General features: G+C 38.3%; 2 protein-coding genes across 2 annotated transcripts in view; both read left to right on the top strand.

Annotated features, from left to right (window-relative positions):
• Nucleotides 1-556: 556 nt before the first annotated feature.
• Nucleotides 557-12303, top strand: part of LOC107660525 (nucleoporin Nup43-like) — a 12979-nt gene continuing 1232 nt past the window's right edge. Inside the window, exons 1-6 of the mRNA XM_016449848.1 lie at nt 557-1041; nt 1122-1244; nt 3871-3948; nt 4022-4184; nt 4794-4929; nt 5676-5710. Coding sequence (XP_016305334.1) covers nt 925-1041; nt 1122-1244; nt 3871-3948; nt 4022-4184; nt 4794-4929; nt 5676-5710 — 652 coding nt within the window. The 5' untranslated portion in view covers nt 557-924. The remainder of the gene's footprint in view (nt 1042-1121; nt 1245-3870; nt 3949-4021; nt 4185-4793; nt 4930-5675; nt 5711-12303) is intronic.
• LOC107660529 (nucleoporin Nup43-like) lies at nt 6742-9556 on the top strand. Its single transcript, XM_016449854.1, has 2 exons — nt 6742-6937; nt 8994-9556. Exons 1-2 carry the CDS (start codon nt 6919-6921, stop codon nt 9221-9223), a joined length of 249 nt encoding a protein of 82 aa, XP_016305340.1. The 5' UTR covers nt 6742-6918; the 3' UTR covers nt 9224-9556.

The following is a 12303-nucleotide window of genomic DNA, read 5'->3' as shown; positions in this document are numbered from 1 at the left end:
TGTGTGTGTGTGTGTTTGTGTGTGTGTGTGTGAGAGACCCTGGAGCACAAAAGCAGTCTTAAGTCGCTGGGGTATATTTGTAGCAATAGCCAACAATACATTGTGTTGATCAAAATTATCAATTTTTCTTTTATACCAAAAATCATTAGGATATTAAGTAAAGATCATGTTCCATGAAGATATTTAGTAAATTTCCTACCGTAAATATATCAAAACTTAATTTTTGTTTAGTAATATGCATTGCTAAGAACTTCATTTGGACAACTTTAAAGATGATTTTCTCAATATTTAGATTTTTTTGCACCCTCAGATTCCAGATATTTAAATAGTTGTATCTCGGCCAAATATTGTCCTGTCCTAACAAACCATACATCAATGGAAAGCTTATTTATTCAGCTTAAATCTTAATTAAAACATTTTTTTTTAATGTAGGTAATAATTATATTTACTTAAAAACTACATTTTAATGGGCACCGTGCAAAACTGAGATTACGAGAGAAATTAGCGTTTGAATTAGTTTTCTAATTTTAAAAATGAATTTCACTCATCATTCTTCTTTTTCTTGCTTTACGGCGGATCGCAGACTTATAAGTGCATTACCGCCACCTATCTCTCAAACGGACCATTGACACGCTATCTACAATCTCCTGATTAACCTACCAACCCACACTCGAACACCCCTGATTCTTGTACCCGCTTAATTTTACTCATAGTTCTGTGACGCTGCTTTAAAACGATATGTATTGTTGAAAACGCTGTACAAATGAATGTGAACACAGCAGCGGGGCGATTTTATCAAACGGAATCGCGTTTGGTCCTTTGAGGCCGCCGTACGGAGCGAATACGGAAGTCGAAGCTGGCAGGATACAGTGCTGCATGTGAAGAACACGGTACTGAACGACAACACATTAACACTGAGACCCAATGGACCCGATAGCCAAATACATCTCGCAGAAAATCAGCAAGACGCGGTGGCGGCCAGTTTCCCCGGGTTTATTACAGCAGCCTGAAGTGTTCGCCACGGGGTCCTGGGACAACGAGGCAGGAGATGCTTTCACGTTACAACAGCACATCTCACACTCGTGTTCCGCTGTGAATTATCATTGGTGTTGTGTTTGCAGAATAACAGCGTGTCGGTGTGGTCGGTGGGAGAGCGTGGGGTGTGTAACACAGACGGAGAGTTAGATGAAGAGCCGCAGTTGCTGTGTGACTCTCAGCATGCCGGGGATGTGCTGGACCTGCAGGTGAGTGTGTGTGTGTGTGTGTGTGTGTGTGTGAGTGAGTGAGTGTGTGTGACCTGCAGGTGACTGAGTTGTGTGTGTGTGTGTGTGTGAGAGAGAGAGAGAGAGAGAGAGAGAGAGAGTGAGTGAGTGTGTGTGACCTGCAGGTGACTGAGTGTCAACAGCACTCGCTGTACTGCACTAGTGTTGGGCTAGTTACTCAAACACTCAATGCTGACTGATAGTGACATTCAAGTAGCAGTGTTGTATTAATCCCATTAGTTGTCATGTGTAGCTTGAAGCTAATTGTAATTTCTCCATTACCCATATACCATTATATTTCATTATGTATTTTATCAAATCACATAAGTTTGTAAGAAACTGTTTAGTTTTCCAAAAATATTTTAATTATAGTAATATAATGTAGCACATGCTGCTGATCAGAGGGATGTAATGCCAGAGTAAAGTACAGCCACAACTTACACAACAGTGTTCGGATCATCTTGTTTCCTGACAAAATCAATATAATGCAATATTTCTCTATCTGCTGAATGTAAGCTTTCCCATATTCCAAGCTGGAGGGCATCACATGCATCACGTGCGAGTCGTGGAAATTATGAAAATAAGGAATTATTTGATTGTTGGATTTTAAATCAGCGCGGTTGAGGCATCAAAAGTAGCTAAGCTGTTTTATGGAAGGTAACTAATATTATTACTAAAATCTTATTAGTAGTTCGTTACACTGCTAGTTACTGCAAAAAGTAATATTATTACAGTAACTAAGTTACTAGTAACTAGTTACTGCCCAACACTGGTCATGACATGCTAAAAACCTGATCCAAATAACTTTTTTTCTTTTCTACATTACATTCAGAAAGAATATGTAACGTGTACAGAAAACAACACTGGAGCAGCTGTATTAGCAGTGTTATAGTTGCATGTAACTAAATTACCTAATTTAGTCACAAAATAAATGTAATTGTAATCAGTTACTGAGAAAAATTGTGTAATTAAATTACAGTTACTTATGAAACTGTTATCGATTACAAAATGGGGTTACATCTGATTTGTTTTCCACACAGCCACATACAGATTTAATTAATTTTTTTCATAAACTGCAGTGACTGCTCTAAAATATGAGACCCCAATGTTTCAGGAGTTGGGACACGTGCTTATTCAATAACTATTTGGGTTTATGTATATGCGTAATTTTTTAAGATTAACTTTTTTTTTAAGGTATGTAACGATGAACCGCGAGCGGGTTGAAAATCGATTAAAATATGTGACGATTCAAATCGGTTGAGATGCCAAACATCTCAACGATGCAAATTAAAGTAGTGTTGGCAGCGGCTGCTTTGTTTACAGCGGTAACCCAGGAAACACTGCATCATTGCTGTTCATTAGCGCCACCTGCTGGCAGAGAGTGCATCTGCGTCTCGTTCAGCTCGTCTGCTGTTCAGATGTGTTTTATGTAGTATAGTTTCACACAGGGGCCAGAAATGTTCGATAACGATAGAAAAAATGTTCAATATAGCGCACGATATAGGCACGTGCTATAAGTGACGCAGACAGCACACACAAACACATGCTGAAATGAGTGCTGTGCCTGCCTGTGATGAGGAGATTGTGAATAAAAATGAATATTAGTCGAATTTAAAATAAACATTTGCATTTGAATGCAAAAATAGTACAATCAAATGTTATGTGTGCATCAGGGAGCGTCATCAGTGGTGCATGAGATGCGGTGATGATGATGTGAGTGACGTTGTTGCATTTTAATGTTTTATAAGTCTAGCCCACGAGATGCGCAGTTGCTGCGTTATTCATTCAAAATATTAGAGAAATATAGTAGCTCAATGCCTATGAGATCTTGGTTAGGTTAAAACTAGGGCTGCACGATAAATCGCATGCGATATTTAACGCGCATTTTATGAGTAAAGCCGGTTCTGTAATCAGCGGTAAATCTCCATCACCTGCGTGCTTTCACATTGAGCAGCATTTACTACACAGTATCATAGCTATTAAACTATATCTGGTTTTGGTTTTTAATCTGTATTTAACCTCAGAACGATCTCAAAGTAAAAAGTGGTGCTAAAGTCTGATTTTGTGGTGGCTGTGCTTTAACATTAAATTATTATAATCTTAATTTGAAAGTGACAGTAATCAGTGTTGATGAATACTACTGTAAGGTTAACCCCGCCTGGCTTACATGTTTGAAAATGATTAATAATTGAAAACATTAGAAATTTAGGGAAGTAATCCGTTACATTAATAAAGTAATAGTTACACTACTTATTACATTTTAGATAGGGTAACTTGTAATCTGTAACATATTACATTTCCAAAGTAACCTTCTCAACACTGTGTATTAGTCACAACATGTTTTGCAAATCCATTTTCTAATACAAAATAAATATGTAAAATATTTGTATTTAGAAAAAAAGATGTCTTAATAGAAGTAGTCACTACTTGGGCCACATGTTTGGAAAATTATATTTAAACCCACTGTATTTCAAATAGGAGCTAAAACTAATAATACCATTGCTTCAGAACTAATAAATGTTTGGTCCGAGTCAGAGAAGAGAATGAGGTCTTTAATTTTGAACTAGTTTGATTTGAATAAAAACCATCGTTTGCACAATCTGTGTAGTTTCTAGATCAAGACCGGCTCGTTTCTGCATCTTCAAGCGGGGCTGTGACGATCTTTAAGCTTCAGCCTGACTGTCAGGTATGTGCTTTGTTTGTTTGTCTGATAAATGTCATTATGCACAGCACATCTGACCATTGTGACTGGCGTTTAGGCTCTGTCGCTGGCTCATGTGTGGGAGAGGGCTCATGGATATTCCTGTGATAATGCACCCTGCACTGCAGTAGTGTGCAGAAGCCCTGAACTAGTGTCAGTGGGTGAGGACGGCCGAGTTATTCTTTACAAGGCAGATCAGACTGAAGTTGTCCGTGTTATTGGTAAGTGTTTTCTGGCTTTCTTTGTAGCATAGACACAGATCTCGTATATGAACGGTTTGATATGAAATCATAGTTCTGTTATAATTTACCCTCCTGTCATGTTCCAAACCTATGTGACTTATTTCTATCCATGGAACACAAAAGATGACGTTTTCCGTACAATGGAAGATCTGGATGGTGACCAGTTGCTTGCTAGTTCCAAAACAGTACCATATGACTTCCAGGTCTGAAGAATATCATAGGTTTGAATGCGGAGCAACAGACCTTCTCTTTTCTCCTTCCCATCAAGGTTATATGTAAATGATGAATTCTGTTCCTCACACAAAGCTGTGGTATGGATTCAGCAGACGTAGACCATAGAGCAGCAGTCATGGACTTGTGTTATGGTGCTTTTTGAAGCTTTACTGATTTAATATTCATTCCTTCTCTCAATGGACGAAAGCTTTGAGGTTCTGCTGAATTGTGTTTCACTCAAAAAAGCAAATCGTACATCTTTGGAATGATATGAGACCGATCAAGACAGAATTTTCATTTTGGGGTTAACCCATTCTTTAATTACATTTGACCTGTAATGCATATTAATAGGACTGTGTTATTGCCTTTCAACAGAAAACGCAGATAGCAGTACGATTCATGCCGTGACGTTTCTGAGGACGACTGAGGTCCTCACTGTTAACTCCATCGGCCAGCTGAAGATCTGGGACTTCAGACAGCAGAGTGACAGTCCTGCGCAAATTCTCTCTCTGTATGATTCACTCCTACTAGTTTAAGAACCATAATTAGCATTGGATTCATTTGAATCTCCAGAAAGCTGAAGAACATGTCCGTTCACACCAGAATCAAAAAAATCATATTTTGCATGAAAAAAAAAGTGTCTTTTCTAGGACCATTGTGACTTTTTCATTATTTTCCAAATCCTCATTACAGTTCTTAATATTCTCAAGATCCACTTTAACAAATTGCTGTTTACCTGTTCAAATAAACACATTATTGATAGATTTTTTTTCTGCCAGTGTTTTAACATCTTAAGATAAGAAATTACTTTATTTGCCAGCATTTTGAGTCCTTTTGACATTCATCTCAATATCAAAAATGGGTCTGAATTCTCTCTATCTAGAACATATGTGACCCTGGAGCACAAAACCAGTCATAAGGGTCCATTTTTCGAAATTGAGATTTATACATCATCTGAAAGCTGAATAAATACGCTTTCCATTGATGTATGGTTTGTTATGATGGGACAATATTTGGTCGAGATACAACTATTTGAAAATCTGGAATTTGAGGGTGCAAAAATATCTAAATATTGAGAAAATCATCTTTAAAGTTGTCCAAATTAAGTTCTTAGCAATGCATATTACTAATCAAAAATTAAGTTGTTGGCTATTGCTACAAATATACCCCAGCGACTTAAGACTGCTTTTGTGCTCCAGGGTCACATATAAAAGTTGGATCGTAACGTGTTTTCTCACATTTTCTCTACTCATGCAGCACTGGGGACAGAGTGCCCTTGCACTGTGTGGAGTGTCTCTCACACAAACATAGGCCTACCTGAAGACACCCAGTAAAAGCACCAAATTCTGCCAATCAGCCATAAAATATTAACCGTTTCATCCTTGCTAGTGTTGTCAAAAAACCCGGTATTTCGGTACCAAGTCGGTACTAAAAAAATGAAAACGTTACAGTACCAGGTTTTCTGAAGTACCGGTGGTACCGAGTACCCGGTCAACCCGGTTCTTGATGCGCTATCAGAAAGCTATCCTCTTCCAGTGTTGCCAAGTCCGCAGATTTCCCGCGGAATTGGGCTGCTTAACACTGTTGTCGTGGGTTGTTTTTCATGTCCGCAGGTTGAAAAACGACCCAACTAACTTGATATTTAGCCCCTGAAAAGAGAAAGGAAAAATTGAAATCGCATCATATGACCCCTTTAAAAAAATGCTTGAGCTGTGTAAACACTTGTAATAGACGTTAAGAATAATGTTCAAATGTTTTGACCTCACAATGTTTAAAAGGATGGTTCACCCAGAAATGACAATGCTTTTATAATTTACTCACCTTTAAGTTTTTCCAAACCTGTGTGAGCTTCTTTCTTCTGTTGAGCACAAAAGAAGCTAGTTTGATTTTTTTTTTTTTTTATAGAAGTAGGGAAATAAAAATATTATGGAAGTCAGAGGCTACCATCAACTGTTTAGTTACCAACATTCTTCAGAATATCTTCCTTTGTGTTCAGAAGAAGAAAGAAATTCATACAGGTTTGGAAAAACCTTGAGGGTGAGCAAATGATGACAGAATTATCCTTTGAATTCAGTAGATTTTTAACAAATAAATATGCTTTGACTCTCATATTTCCACTGTTGTTAAAAACTCCTTCCACCTCCGTAATATTGCACTTTATTGATCTTCTCTCACTCTAAACACTGGCAAGAAAGTTAACAGGTATTGCAGTATTCATGAATGAGGCCAGTTTAAATTAGCAATTTATTATTAATACATTTATATATTTATTATATCATAATAAGGACAAAAAAATGAACAATGTTATCCTATGCACATGAAATATGTCAAATCTTAAATGTCAAAAACCTGATAATTAGTCAGAAGCTTTTGCCACTGATTCTGATCTTTTTTCTCCACAGTGTGGGAAGTACATTTTCATCCATCAAACCCCAATCACTTATTTACATGCTCGGAGGATGGATCTCTGCTCCACTGGGAGACGACGTCAGGATCAGACATGAGCACACTCCTACAGAGTAAGCCAAGGCTCCATCACAACTATAATAATACTAATAACAATCTGATTTTTATCTTGAAAGTTTTTATCGTTCCGATTACTATCTGATTTAGTATGCGCATTGCATTTGTACTTGACCATGTAAATGTGTCTCTGCAAAACAATAAAAGGTACACACTTGTTACACATGTTACATGTACTTACTATTATAATAACAGTAAATTATGCATAATTACATGCAAGTAACCCTAATCCTAACCCTAACCATATAGTAAGAACATGTAGTTAATTATTATTACTCAGTACTTAAATGTATAATTACACTGTAACAAGGACACCTTAAAATAAAGTGTAATCCAAATAAAATATACTATTCCCATTTATGATGGAGTTGCTACATCCACATCTCATTCATGATTGTGACAAATTTCCACATGCTGATGTAGATCCATTTGAAAAGTAGGAAAGTTACCATATTTAACAACCAGATGCATTTAAAATCGTGTCATGCTCTTCACCAAGCACTTACACAGATACACACGAGAGCGTTTGAAAGTCACGTCTATCAGCGGATCCATCAGCGGATCCCTAATATGGGTAACACTTTATTTTAAGGTGTCCTTATTACACAGGTTACATACTATTATAATAGCAATATATTATGCATAATTACATGCAAGTAACCCTAAGCCAAACCCTAATCCTAACTCTACCCATATAGTACATGTAGTTAATTATTATTACTCAGTACTTAAATGTATAATTACACTGTAACAAGGACACCTTAAAATAAAGTGTAATCCAAATAAAATATACTATTCCCATTTATGATGGAGTTGCTACATCCACATCTCATTCATGATTGTGACAAATTTCCACATGCTGATGTAGATCCATTTGAAAAGTAGGAAAGTTACCATATTTAACAACCAGATGCATTTAAACCTGGCCAAGTCATGTCTTCTATGCCATGTACACACTGCAGCTAAATTTGGTTGTCAGTTGACCTTTTAGTGCTTAATCCTGCACACAAACAGTTAAGTAATTTACGGGAGTGACAACTGCATTTGCAGAAAGCCTGTGCAGTGTGTATGGAGCCAAACTAAGCAATTAGTTGTTAATGACGTATCTAAATGAGTAGCATAATTGTCTCTCTTCTGTATGCACAGTGCAAGAAATCTCAGTAAACAAGGTATGTTTTGACTCATTTGTGTTGCCAGATCTTGGTATAAAAGGCACAAGCTCATAATAAATATAAATCTAAACGCGTCATCTTGGAAATAAGCCACATACCAAAATATTGCAACCTGCACCTTCCTACTTTATTAACTCCATAAACTGGATCGCTTTATGAGTTGAGACCAAACAACAAGCCCGAAGATGTGTAACAAATGTTGCTGATAGTAAGTGGACATGGCAACACTTAATGAGCACACTCTGCAGAGCAACATTCTAAACCTTAACAAAACACAACGGCTCGGTCTACTGTGGATTAGTTCAAAAATCGGCAAACATAATAGGCTTCTTTGGTCAAAAATAGCGGGTACTATATGTTGCTATGGTGTCAGTCATCACAATTTTGAGTTCTGTTTTGTACACACACAAAACTATCATTTAGGGGATTCACTCCTGTATTTTAATGCGGTTGTCACTCCTGAAACTTTACAGTGTGTACATGGCCAGGGATTTAAAGTACTGTAAACATGTCTTCTGCCCACTTTATCTATTTTCATTCGCACCCTTTCCCATGTTTCTTGTGATCACAGGTGTCTTTTTTAAGATTAGGTTTGGTCAAGGCAAAAGTAGTACTTCTGAAGGTGCATAAAGCTGCCGTTTCATCAAAGCTTTTGTTCCTTTGTTTGTTTTTCTCATATTTCACACAATGAACTTTCTAGTATTCAGTCCTGAAGTTGTATAACACTTATGCATAAGAAGTAAAGCTAAATAGGTTGGTCTGAGCTAGATATGGGCTACTAAAGCTACTATGACTATGAAGGTTTAATTCTAGTCAATATACGCAGACTTGACTCATTTTATTATCTTCATCTCATTTTCTGATACCTGGTTTGTTTCAGGGGGCTGGAACAGCAGGGTCGTCTCGCATAGTGGCGTACCGCTGGCAGAGGAGAATGACTCTGTGGTCAGCGCCTGGCTTGCTGGGGACTCCAGCAAAAATAGACTGGAGGCAACTCATATGCTGCCCAGCCAGACACTGTCTGTCAACAGCCTCGATGTGCTTGAGCAGTGTTTAGTGTGCGGGACTGATGGAGAGGCCGTGTACGTCCACAGACAACTTCCTGTTTGATTGCTGACGCAAAATATGAATGAAAGAGATTGCTTGGAATCTTTTTATATACTAAAGTTATTTGTTCAGTTGTTAGAAACTGCACAAGATTGAGTTAAGTCATCAAAATGGCAATATGTACAGCCTTTCTGTGTCATATAAGTTCTGTTGAAGTACTCTGGATACAGTGATTGGGACCGTAATAAAAGTTTATCATGCGTCTCTCAGAATTAATTGACCTGTAAGTGGTGTTTTGTAAAGCCAATTTTTATTGGTTGTTAAACCTGTTGCATGGGCTTCATGTAGCTACGATGCTTGAACAAATGAATCAGGTGAGTCAATCATTCAGGGACCCATTCATAAACACCGTAAAGAATTTACCAGAGTAAAGTTTACAAGAGACTGTAAATTTTACTACCTTTTGCAATTTAATATATCTATGTCATGTGAAGTGGAATAATGTGTGAGAGAAAAATACATTTTTCATATGCTTTAAACTAAACCATTGCTGCTGCTGTCATATGTGCATTCATGCGTACAAGCTCAACAAAAAAACTTAAAGGGGTGGTTCATTGTGATTTCACTTTTAACGTTAGTGTGTAATGTTGCTGTTTGAGCATAAACGATATCTGCAAACTTACGAAGCTGAAAGTTCAATGCAAATGGAGATATCGTCTTTTAACATTCTGGCAGTTTAATGCCTACAAAAACGGCTGGTAGGGACTACAACGAGTTACTTCCCGGGTTCGTGACATCACAAACCCAGATAAACCCCACCCTCGGGAAAAGGCAGCAAAGGGGGCGAGGCCATGCTGCGCTGCTTTAGAGAAGAGGAAGAGAAAACTAGGGGTGCACGTAAAAATCTATTCATAGATGAATCACGATTCTGTCTTCTAACGATTCTAATGGATTCACAAGTTTCAAAATCAATGTTCTAAAGCAGCGGTTCTTAATACTGTTCCTCGCAGGGGCTTCATAAAAACAGGAAAAGATCAGCCCGTTTCTCAGAGAAGGGACAGAGCGGTGTGGAATAAAGGTCAATTATGTGAAAAAATTATGTTTTGTTTTTTTTTAAACGAAGCATTAACACGTTAGACTGCACCCCATAAACACAATCAAGCCTAGAAAAAAAACCACCCCTTTAATATAAGCATGTTGTAAAATTCAAAGACAGAATCACAGATCACGTCTCGTCTGTGTTTCACAACACACTTTCATCACACTTCACAGCGTGCTCTTGTGTATGTTGAGTGTAAGCTCATGAACATATGACACTTGGCAAGAAGTTTATAGTTTAACCCCTTCAGACCTGATTTTTTTCTGCTGAGCAAAAAAAAATTTTCCCAGTTGATTTTTACTCCCTTCCAGCAGACTAACAAGTTGATTGAGCAGGTCAACACCTCCCATTGCTTCATTGTACAGCTTGATCACCTCCGGACGGGACACCTTCAAAAATGTTCCCTGCTTTTTATCCCACCGCTGCACTTCATCCATTGTGCCGACACCAACAAAGTTGGAGGTCATGACGACTGATCTGCTGTCAAACCATTTGACCAGTGCGACCTTACCATCACGGCTTACAGCTTCATCGCAGCTTCCTCGCGGCATTTTTGCCATCACTTTGTCAGACTGTAAAGGAGGGTTGGCAAAGCGACAGACCCTTGCTGTTCCAGCGGCATGAATTTTCTTCTCAGCCAACAGCTCCAGAAGATTGTACGTCGTGAAATAATTGTCAAAATACAACTTGTGGTCGGCCTCTGTAATGCGCTGGCTGAGATGGTACACCACTCCAGCTCCAAGTCCTAGCTGCGTCTTAAACTGCTCTGACACTTCCATTGTAGCTCCTTGGTGCAGCAGGAAATCATAGGCCATGCCACTTTTCCCACACAGGAAGTATATTTTCACCCCCCAAGGGTGTGGCTTGCCTTTTACGTATTGCTTGACAGAGAGAGATCCACGAAATGGCACCATTTGTTCATCAACACAAAGGTTTTCCTCTAGTGGAAGCTCCAAGCATCTTCTGCGCATGGCATCATAGAGAGGACGTACCTTATAAAACACATCATTGTTCTCTGCCAGCCTCTCCAAATTGTTGACCAAATGCAAATGTGACCGAAGCTGGAAGAATCTGTGACGGCACATGGTGTTTCGAAAAATACCAATGTCCTTCCCGGCTTCCCAGTACATGGAGACTCTTGGCATTTTCATCACGCCCATAGCAAGGTGGAGACCAATGAGGGTTCTGATTTCCCCTGAACTGGTGGGTTTGAAACCTAGTGTGCCACTTTGCATGGCATAGATGTTGGTGCTGTCAGACATCAGATCGAAGAGCGCATCTGGTACATACTGTTTGAAGTATTCGTATGGGCTCATGGGATGTCTGTCATAAATCAGATGATTCTGAAAGGAAGTATCGATGATTGTGGTGAATGGCCTATGGCGCCACTTAATCTCATGCTTCCTGGTTATTGTCATCTGCTCATGATCATCTTCCTCTCTGTTCACTGTAATCTCCTCCTGATCCTCTGTCACTACACTTTCTTCTACCTCAACCTCAGCTGCCACCTCAAGTTCTTCAAGCATGCATGCATCTCCACTGTCCCTTATCTCTGTCCCTCGTCCTATCCAATAACAAAACAATCACATCTATAACTCTTTTTCCATGTTCTCACTCGTGACCTCATATGCATTTTCTGCAATTTACATATTATATAAGGCATAACACTTTGTACTATACTCTCAACATCTACACTTACTCTCGTTTTCATCTGCCTCATTTCCTGAATCCAAGCAGTCAAGATCGGATAACTCTCCATTTACAAGGTGTTCAAGGAAGTCTATGACTTTATACTCTAAAGGAAGATTGTGTGAAAAACAGGTTATATACATAAAATAAATCAATTGTGAAGTCATAGTTTAGCTATGAAATGCTTATAGGTATTTTGTTTCTTTGCATGAAATAACTGCATGCTGGCTAATATCTCTTCACTCCTGATGTCCATTGGGATGGATATTAAACTTTGAAAAAATCCTATAACTTAATGAAATGAAATATTTTCAAAATAACTTGAAATATTAACACTTGAAATTGTTAAAATTAT

The sequence above is a fragment of the Sinocyclocheilus anshuiensis genome, unplaced genomic scaffold (genome assembly GCF_001515605.1).
Source record: "Sinocyclocheilus anshuiensis isolate Anshui unplaced genomic scaffold, SAMN03320099.WGS_v1.1 scaffold659, whole genome shotgun sequence".
NCBI classification, from domain to species: Eukaryota; Metazoa; Chordata; class Actinopteri; order Cypriniformes; family Cyprinidae; genus Sinocyclocheilus; species Sinocyclocheilus anshuiensis.
This window is presented reverse-complemented; position numbering and strand designations above follow the sequence as displayed.